Source organism: Cyprinodon variegatus, unplaced genomic scaffold, assembly GCF_000732505.1.
Source record: "Cyprinodon variegatus isolate N-32 unplaced genomic scaffold, C_variegatus-1.0 Scaffold582, whole genome shotgun sequence".
Lineage (NCBI taxonomy): Eukaryota > Metazoa > Chordata > Actinopteri > Cyprinodontiformes > Cyprinodontidae > Cyprinodon > Cyprinodon variegatus.
The window spans coordinates 400,169-410,546 of record NW_015151035.1 but is presented as its reverse complement, the minus strand read 5'-3'; the positions used below and the strand labels follow the sequence as shown (position 1 = coordinate 410,546).

The window sequence follows — 10,378 nt, the reverse complement described above, 5'->3', positions numbered from 1 at the left end:
GTGTTTGTGGAGCTTGTGCATGTATGAATCACATATGTGTATTTGTGAAAATTTAAGACTGATTTGGCTCCATAGTTTTGCATTTTGTTTAATTTTTCCAAGACCAAGAAAAGATGTGAAAATCAAATGACTAAATAATACACTGACCTGCATGTATCTTACAGTCAGAGAAAGCTATGTCTCCTGGAACCTTCAAAAAGCGTCAGACTCCCATTGGCATAGTAGCTGGTCATTAGAAATGTTTGGGGAGGGGAGAGACAGCAAAAAAGAACCAAAGAGGCAAAGCCTTCAAGCCATTAGGCAAACACCTTAAAATGAGCGATGAAAAGCGTGATGGAAAACGGAGGAAGACAAACAAAAACACTCTGAGTCCAGAGTAACTAGCTGCTATTAAAGCAGCTCTATTCATTTGTTTGAATGATTTGGTGAAAGAGCAGACCTCCATCTGTAGCTGGCTCACAGGAACGCTGCGCAGCAGCAGAAGCCAACCAGCTTGAAAGGAGCTAGAGCCCCCACCCCTCCCGCATAAGAAACAAAAACAAAACAATCCCTCAGCTTGAAATGCCAAACATAAATGTGCTGACAAATAAAATCAGTTTGGGTTTAGATTAGTTTTCTGTCTTCATTTCATAATTAAGAATCTCTTGCATTATCAAAACTGTACATGTTTTAGGCTAATTAAAAATGATACAAATTGACCGAAAATCTATTTTGAATCTGTGTACTATAAAAGAAAGAAATACTTTATTAAGACTTCATAAAGTCTTCAGCGTAAGCAGGGAAGTTATGGTTAATCACAGTCTTATGGTCTTTGGAGTCTGAACTTTTAAGTATTTGCCTCTGCTGTATTTTTTGTCCATTTCCAGGAGAAGCGCCGGTTACAGGAAGAGCAAGACAAAGCCAGGAGAGAAAAGGAGGATGAGAGGCTGAGACAACAACAGCTCAAGGTCTGATACCGAGGATGATTTAGCCTGGCCTGCACACACACACACATACACACACACACCCCTACTCGTTCTGCTATATTTAGTGAGGACCATGTGTTGACTTCCACTGACTTCCATTGATTTTCAACCCTTTCTATGCCCTAACCCTAAACCTAACCATTACCAGTCCATACCTCACCCTAACCTAACCCAATTACACCTTAGCCCTAAACCTAACCATTAGCAAAATAGCGAGGACCAGCAAAATGTCCTCACTTTGCAACACCTGGTCTTCAATCTGATGGTGAATAAGGGCTCGACACGTACAGCCACACACACACACAGACACAAATAGGCCATAGGCTGAAGCTCAAAATGAGGCTAGAAATAGGATTTCGCTCCACTAACCTGGGGACTACTTTTCGAAAGCAGTTTTCTAATCTTAAATATGTACTCGAGCTGGGAAAAAAAGTTCTCCATAGGATTCCTGCCAGTATTTGAGAAAATGGGTGCCAAAGGTGGCAGTTTACCCGAAAAAGTGACAAATTTGGGTCTTCTAGCATTTTCAAACCCTTGTAACTTTTTTATTATTAAGGCGATCGGACTCAGAATTTTGATTCCCACAGACATTCATACTTACTCAGAGCTTATAAAGCGGCAATGTTCTGCGTGCTTTATGTAATCAGTTATTCTAAATGAAAAAACACACTTTTTAACAATTTCACATCTCCCAAAATATATCTTTATTGCACATGAAAACTGCAATTCTTTGAATTTTCAATTGAAAAACTCTAATAGCAAGATATCCTTTTGTGTCTGGTTAACTAATAACTATGAAAAGTGGTGTTAATTTTATCACCTAGCAGACCAGTTACAATATTGAAAGCAAAATTTTAGGAAACAACTGAAACACAGCTAAAATTTGAACAATGAAAACTAGGCACAAAGACATTTCTGTTTTTAAACAATGAGATGTTAAACTTTTTAGGATCACTTCAGGTTGCTACGACTTCAGAATTACAATAGAAAACACAAAGAAATTATGAATAATCAAAATCACTTTCATCTGATTCAGAGTCTGGCATTTCATCAATGCTCTCCGATGTCTGGAGAGACAATTCATCAGGTGTAGCATTACGGTTCTCACAGTCCACACATTTGCAGGAAAAGAAACAAGAGACTTTTGCTTTTAAACAGGAGCATTTACCCTGAGAACATTTTCCGACTTTACAAGAACAGCGAGATGTTTTAAGAACCACATCTGGGGCCGCAGCGATAGTCATCCACTTTATAGACAATGCCCAACCTTCTAAAATCCAGCCATGACTCTCAGGAGAAGGAGCGCAGATCTGTTGCTCAAGCGATCTCCGGTGAATAGCTGCTTGATAATTGGCTCGCAAGCTGTGCTGGTAGAGGGCATCTTTTGTAGGAGGCAAAAGCTTCTCTGAAGGAGAAGACACGCAAAATAGGTTGTACCGTGCTTCATTCACATTTGACACCTGCTGACCATATAAATGGCAAACAAACCTTTCCAGTTCAGAACTACATCTGTCTTCCAAATCAAAACTATGACCTAGTTTGATAAAAGCATCACAGAATCTCTCTTCTTTCATCAGTAATTCCAAAGCCTTTTTCTTTCCCTTGCCAAAGAAAGCACTGACTGAATCACAGCCTGTAAAAACATGGAGCCCAATTAATGCTTCACTTATCTTAACACCTAGAAAAGAAGCAACTCTGCCGATATCAATCATACGCGTATGCTGTTGCGTACCGGTTAAGAAGAACAGATTCAAGTGAGCAGGCAAACAAGACTTCAGAGAAATAGCGATAACTGCAACATCTGTATCAGGACTTCTGATAATGACAGAGCTAAACGTCTTAGCAGCATGATTAGCATGTAGTAAAAGCCTGGTGTCTGCTTCCTCGTGGTCACATAAAGTCAGCTCCGGTACAACAGACAGATTAACTTTACCACCAACATACCTCAACAGATGGCAATCCTTTCCATGAGCCACAAAAATGGCAATGTCCTGCTTTAGCGAACTGAGATCAGCATCCTTCCATACAGAGAAAAGAAACTCCACTAGGGATTCTTTGTTGTCACCATCTGATAAGAATTTATTCCACTGTTTTGGAGTTTTCTGATCTTTGCTGTATATACTTGTTTTTTGGGTCCCTGAAGAGCTTCGCCGTGATCGCTCAATATTTTTTATGCTAATAGTAGGGTAACGGTCAGTAACAAAGTCAACTCGCCTGCAGCTATACTTACAAGCAAGGCTAATGACAACCTGGAGTATTCTATCAGCTAGCTCACCAAATGTGCTCGGAACAGAGCTAACAGACTGCAAAACTGCCATTCCATCAATCATCAGTGCTGCATCATCTGGCTTTCCATCAAATAGACAGTCTGTCACCTTTTCTTCTATAAAATTTAGAAGAGCTGCTTTGTTAGTCTTGGCAAGTTTTGTGCCATCATCAGCTGCAAGAGGATATGAAACTGGCCCAAGAGAATAAGACAGGATTTCATGTAGATCTACCTTGCTATTTTGACCAATAATAAGTAGCCTAGCAAATATGTTTCGATCATTCTTCACATCAGAGTCTTTAGATGACTTTTTGGATGGCTTTTTCTGGAGGTCTTTGAAGGTCTTCAGCTTCATCATTTTCAGAGGTCTGAACACATCTGTTTTGTTTGTGACCAAGCGCTCCGAGATATACTGATCAACAGCCATCTCACCCTTAAGTTTTGCTGCAAGGAGGTCTGTCTTTATTTCCTCTGTAGCAACTGCCCCTGAACTCAGACACACAAGATCCATTCCTTGGTACTCGAATGGGTTGATCATGCTGTCAACAGAATCTATTATAGATCTGATGTCACTCTCATTCTTTTTCATCCGAGACAGGTCAAGTTCTTTGGAGCTCCTTGTCTCGTGACTGAGACCGGCCATTGATTCACACTGTCGTGTTATGGCAGCACGATGGGGTTGTGCAAGAACCCATCTCTGAGTTGCTCCTCTATTCAGTGTGATACCTTTCAGCCCACCACTAGTTTTGGTGTCACGGTTGCATGTCTGTTCGATAGCCTGATCACATGCAATGGATGAAAATCCATATGCATCTTGGCGTTGAACAGTCCAATTTCTTTTCTCAGAGATTTCTTCATAGCATGCAGGGTGGGTGTCTGACAAGTTCATCATTTCAAGCCAATAAACTGGAAGATACCTGGCATAGTTTATGTGGTCATATGCAAAATACCATGGAAGCATATACTTTAGAGTGGAAATATGCAAATTCCAATTGGACTCTCTGGTTGCTCTGATAAAGCTAAGTAATACCTGGACAATATCTAGATAAGAACTCCAAAGTGCAAATGTAGGACTAGATTCACTCTTAGTATCAACATACTTCTGATAACAACTCATGATATCTTGGAAATCTTCAGCCTGGATGAGATCAAAAACCGACATAGGCGACAAATGATATGATGTTTTCAAAGTTTCCATGACTTGATTTATCCTTTCTGATTCTTCATCAGGTAATGAGGCGACAAAGTTAGCAAATCGCAGGCGCTGTAATGCCTCATATAGAAGCTTGTGAGCTCTAATACTACGGTTATAGTGATGGCCTGAAATTACTCCATTCACCGAACCTTTTGCAACAATGTCTGCTTCTACTAACAAATCAGATAGCCCTGCATCACCAAACCGTTTCCCGATCATTCCTAAGAAAGACATGCATGTATGAAACTCACCAAGACGGATCACAACCCTTTTCTGGATATCATCGTCAAGCCAGCGTATCTCTTGTGCCTTTGCATATATTGCTAAGTCAAAGACAAGAACAATGTGGGGAAGTTGTAACTGGTCCGCTCTCTCAATACTTCTCTTTAGAATTGTATTGACTGTTGTCATTTCTGTTGGAGAGGCTTCGATAACTGGAAGGTAATAGATCACAGATTTTTCACAAGTCTGACCTTTGGTCAAGGCTATATTAAACCCTGTCCAACCTGGAATAATGCCCAAAGCACAGGTAGTGAACTTTGACAAAATGTAAGCAAAGTCTAACGATTTGGACAACCTAAGGTTTTCCACATGAATATCTTCAGAATCCTTCGACTTATCAGTCACACTGCCTGGACCTTGCCTTGGTCTACGACGATATACTTCAAGGACCAATTCCTGGGGCTTTAAGGACCTTACACCTTTTTTTACCTCCACTTGAGCCTGGGGAATTAGAGTCTCAGAATACTTTCTCTGAATCATGATTCCATTAGTGTGATGGGTGGTACCCTTCCCCGATGATGTTTCCTCTCCAAAATCTATATTGTCCCACACTAGAACAGTAAAGTTATTACTGGCAAACCCTTGTGGGAGATCCAAACCTCTGGACAACTGAAGCTGAGCAAGACTCGTCTCCAAACCTACTACAGATTCCCAAGAGGCACAGTGACCAAGTTTACTTACCAGGTTTACAACCTGAAATGACCCTGTCAAGTGGCGCAGAGTTAAACCAAGTGTTAGAGATTTTGGGGTTTGATTTCTACCTTTTGAGGATAAATAAATAATATCTTGGCAGATTGACAATAAACGAAGATCAACCTCCTCCGATACATTTACCATGTTAGATAATGTCAACTCATCACTTACACCTATGCACCAAGCAAGTGAATTATACAGTTCAATTGGCACAATCTTTCTAGCTGAGGAAATATTTAGATCCTCAGATGTAGGAGGCCAATTGGCACTCATGTTAGGGGCACTCTTAACTGCTTGTTTAAGAATTATACCTGCACTATAAATGATTCTGGTACGGTCTTGTTGTGCTGCATATGTACCACTTTCCTGAACTGTCTCTCCACCACTCGACAAAGTCTCTTGCGATCCTGATGACTCAGTTTCAGTAGATGTACCCTTGTTGAGAAGTCCTGTAGCTTCTGTAAAAACCATTTCACTTAGGTTTTTCCTCGGAGGCTTGTAGAAATTTAGTTGGGGAAAGTCTTGCCTCAGTCTTTTCTTCAGAAGATCTGATCTGTAAAAAATTTACAAGGAATAATAAATATATGCTGATGTGAATAATCCATCCATGCTCAGGGAGAACATGCAAACTCCATGCACAAAGACCCAGGGTTGGATTTGAACCCAGGACAACAGTGGCAACAGGGCTACCCACTGCGCAGCCCTGATGTGAATAATATCAAAATCTATTAATGAATCATAATTACCTGTAACTTCCATGACCATGGTGTTCTCGTATCATTTTCTGGAACAGGGTAGAGAGCTTTTTCATCCTGAAGATTTCCTGTTTTTTAATCAACTGTCCCCAAATTATTTTGTCACAAAATTCTGTGTACACAGTGGCATACTCCCAGGCTTTTGGCATCCTGTGTGAAACAATACAAAATACAGATTAGTTAAAATGCTCACTCAATCTTAAAATTAACATTGATAGAATATCTCATTTCATACAGATTTATGGTTAAAATGTTTTATGTAAAACTGCATCCAAATTTTTATCATTTCTCTACTAACTGGGCTTCATTTGTAAGAATAATCAACTTTTAAAAATGTTTAACCCCAGAATGTAACCCTACCATCAATATATGGTTCACTCTCAAGTATTTGTATTTCATAAATATTCTACTTGAATTATCTGAAATTTACCTTTCATCACTTGTTGTAGCCCCCAGAAATCTTGTATATTCTTTGTAGCACCGTTTGTGGTACCGCACTTCAATTGCGACACAATCTTTTCCACGTACATCCTTGAGGATGGATTCGTCCATTTTCAGTTCAGCTGCTTTAACCAAACTCCCTAGTAAAGAGAGAGTTAAAAAAGTTCAATCATAAACCAGCTGCCAACAAATAATATCAAATACTTTTTCTCTGTTTTACGAGACTGAACTGGTAGTTGGGTGACAAATTTAAAATCTAACCATTATTTGACAAATGAATTAATTGCCTATCATCACTTCAAGTTCATAATAATGCCTTTTATTATTTTTGAGGCCCTACACATAGCCTTCATAAGCTTACTTCACAATGAAAAGAGCAGGCTTGGGCTGGCACCAATTACACATGCATTTATTTTTTTTACCAACAAATGTATTACTTTTGCTTTTGGTTAGAAGCCACAAACAAAGATGCAGTCTGCAAATTGTCTACTCACCAGCATTTATAGTTTCTGCTTGGACCAATTTATCTTTCTTTGTCTTGTGTCCTTCTTTCACAAAGCGGTCAGCCCTCTTGCAAATTATACAGACAGCAGGAAGTACATTGCCAGAGCTCGATGATTTAGTCGTGGATCTCAACCGTTTTGGAGATGGTGGCCGGCTAGTCGTGGACGTGGTTGTGGAAGACTCGTGATCAGAATCAGAACCATTGTTGTCACCACCACATGCTCCCCGTTTTACTGCTAGTTTTTCAGCACTGGCAATTCGTTTCTTATCAATGAAACGCCTATAACAAGTTGGATGAAAACCAAGTTTGTTTACCTCCAAGAATCTAGAAAGATTTTCGTCTGGACAAGCCAGGGCTGACGTGGAATCGTCATTGTTATTTCTGGCGGACTCATCGTGTACACATACAGCCTCCGCCAACGTGCGGTCGATTCCGTCAATTTCTAGCCACTTACGGGCACATACAACCAGCTTCTTCCAACGAACAACTGTTAGTGGCTGTGTCCGTTCTTTGTCTACCGATGATATGTGTGTGATGCATTTATAATCCACATTTTTCTTGCGTTTTCTGTCTGATCCAACGGGAACACTCTGCTCCATGGGAGACGCCATGTTTGTTGTTGTTCATCTCTCTCCGCTTCTGAAGTGGGAGGGCGTACCTGAAGGACGCGCTCTGATTGGCTAACGGCTAGGCGGATTGATTCGAGCATAGATTAATGCTGTGATCAGGCTACCGATATAGTTACACTTTTAAGTAATTATTGTAAAAATACTGGCGCAAAGCGATTGGAGAACTTTTGGTTATGGGCTCAAAATGCACTTAGGATTTTATTGTAGGTGTCATTTAGTAGTCCCTAAATAGGTGGAGCGAACCTGAACGATACAGGCTTCAGCCTATGGCCTAAAACTTGCCTCATTATCTTTGTGGGGCCTTTTCAATGACTTCCATTAATTTCTACAGTATAACCCTAACACTAAACATTATGGGTTCCTACCTAACCCTAACCTAAACCACCTTGTGTTTGGCACCTTGTGTGTGTGTGTGCTCTTGTTTTAAAAACAAGAGCACACACACACACTAGTTTGTTTTTCTATCAGGATTAAGACTTATTGACCTAAACTCATTTTACTCCATTTATGCCTAACCCTTACATTTACTCTAACCATTATCAGTATGTTCCTATTTTTCTCTACCCTAACTGAGGGGAGCAGCTTTCACTGATGCTAAGCGTTGTGCATAAGTTAGTATGTCATTGGACATAAGTTCTTGTCTTGTTATGAATACGCTATGTATACGCCCAAAATTGAAAAAAAAAAAATACATAGAAAGTCCAGCATATGACAGCGTTTTAGGGGATTCTGGGACATCAGGCATGCGCTATCTAAATCTGCAAGATGTGACAGGGCCCTAAATTTCATTTACACGCTCTCTACATGATCTCTAAACTGATTCTCTAAGGTCACAAATGGGGGTCCGCCACATTAGGACCAGCATTCAGTCCCCTAAAAGCCTGTTGGTCCTCCGAGGGTTAGTAAATATACCAAAAAACTGTCCTAAAAACAGTAGCTTAAACAAATTTACATCTTGCTTTTATTTCACTCTGCAAACATCATCTGTTTATTTTCTGCATCTTGTTTGCACACCAACCCATTTCACACATTCTGTCTACAGGCTCACATAGATGACCTGTAACTATGACCTGTCATGTTTCCTGGTTCGGCCTATGACTGGAATCCTAAAGGCACTTCTTTCTTTGCCAGTTTTTTCTTTTTTTTATGTGACTGTTTACACACTCTGCAAGTCACAGCGCTACTCTATTGTTTTCACATAATTTCCAGACTGCCGTTTCCGCTTCCTATTGCATAGTGTTTTTCAGCCCTTAGGCACATTCCTCAAATTTGTGCAGAATTTCTGAGTTGTAGAAGTGTGCTATTTTTTTTATATAGTTTAGCTATGTGTATGGTATATCATGTGAGAAAGCATTGCCACTGCGAGCATACCTAAGTAGTCCCTGCTAAATCACAATTTCAGGTTAAAGATATTGCAAAATATTTGAAATATTGACATTGAATATCATTCTTGATAAGTTCAATCTAAGAGGTTTTGCCATTACTGTATTTGGTGGCTTTATTTGCTTTAGAATTGAGTCTCAATGCAGCAGCTTGCATGTAGCTCTTGCCCTGCAGGAAACAGCAGAGAAGGTAGCGCCCAGTACAGGGAAAAAGAAACAGAGCCAAGCTTGTTCTGCTCTTCACAAGACAGAGGTGGTATTGAGACCATTTTAGTTTCTGTAAGGAGGAAGCTGCAGGGTAACTGTTCCAAAATGCTGTAAATATGGGCCTATCAGGTATATGGAAATGGTGAATACAAAGTTTAGGTTTACAGTGCTCTGCAGAAATATTGACAATATGAACACAAAGCTGTGAGAGTAGTTGTTTCATCAGGTCAGATTAAACAAAACCTGAATATTTTGTTGTTACAGCAAAATGGTATGTGTAACAGAAAAAAAACAAACTCCCCATCACCTTAAACATGATGCTTATCATAGAAAATCTTAGTGGCAGTATTAATCTGTTAGAATTTTTTTCTGTATCAGGTAGGGCTGAATTTTGCCATTAATCAAAATTGTGATATATATATATTTTTTTTACTTAAATTGCTGTTTTGATTTTACCTCTTATTCTGCTCTGCACTAACCACAAGCATGTAGATGTTTCAGTTTAGGGTTTAGTTTTTTTCATGATCTTGAAAGCTTGCTTTTTGCCAAAGTCTATTACTGTTTCTTCTGTGTGAAAAGGTTCTTACTTCTACTCTGATGCATGACTTCACAACCTGATATGTGCCACAAGCACAATCTGTAACATCAGCTCATTTTGTTCACGTGCAACCAGATATTTATCCAGGTCTCTGTAAATAATGTGAATACACTACTAAAAGTACTTCTTCTTACCCTTAGATTATAATAGAGTACTAGACTACATTGTATGTGTCATGATTTAATTTTAAAGGTCTGACCCCAAGATGCAGAAGACCAAACAGAGAGACCAGGGAAAGGTTTAAACAGGTTTATTTGGAATAAAGGTGCTCTGAGCACTGCTCAACAGAGACTGAAAGGTGAGGGGAAGACACTGCGGTTAGTTCAGGCTCAGTGGGAAATTAGAATTTTTGGTTTTGCATAGGAGGAAAAGGTTGCAGACTCACTTCTCCAGTAAAGGGCGTCCTTTATGGAATGCAGTCTCTGAGGATTGCACTTGAAATTGTCTTGTTTGGTGATGG

At 39.7% G+C, this 10,378-nt stretch overlaps 2 protein-coding genes across 2 annotated transcripts in view; one reads left to right on the top strand and one right to left on the bottom strand.

The window, feature by feature from the left end:
• The window catches only part of LOC107095888 (paralemmin-3-like), a 29,518-nt gene that overhangs the window by 1,754 nt on the left and 17,386 nt on the right, over nucleotides 1-10,378 (top strand). The window contains exon 2 of the mRNA XM_015392255.1: nucleotides 832-947. Coding sequence (XP_015247741.1) covers nucleotides 832-947 — 116 coding nt within the window. The remainder of the gene's footprint in view (nucleotides 1-831; nucleotides 948-10,378) is intronic.
• On the bottom strand, nucleotides 1,287-7,825 carry LOC107095894. The gene is made up of 4 exons (XM_015392260.1): nucleotides 7,092-7,825; nucleotides 6,587-6,737; nucleotides 6,148-6,306; nucleotides 1,287-5,954 (listed from the first exon to the last, which is right to left on the bottom strand). The coding sequence occupies exons 1-4, from the start codon at nucleotides 7,711-7,713 to the stop codon at nucleotides 1,967-1,969; spliced, it is 4,920 nt and encodes a 1,639-aa protein (XP_015247746.1). The 5' UTR covers nucleotides 7,714-7,825; the 3' UTR covers nucleotides 1,287-1,966.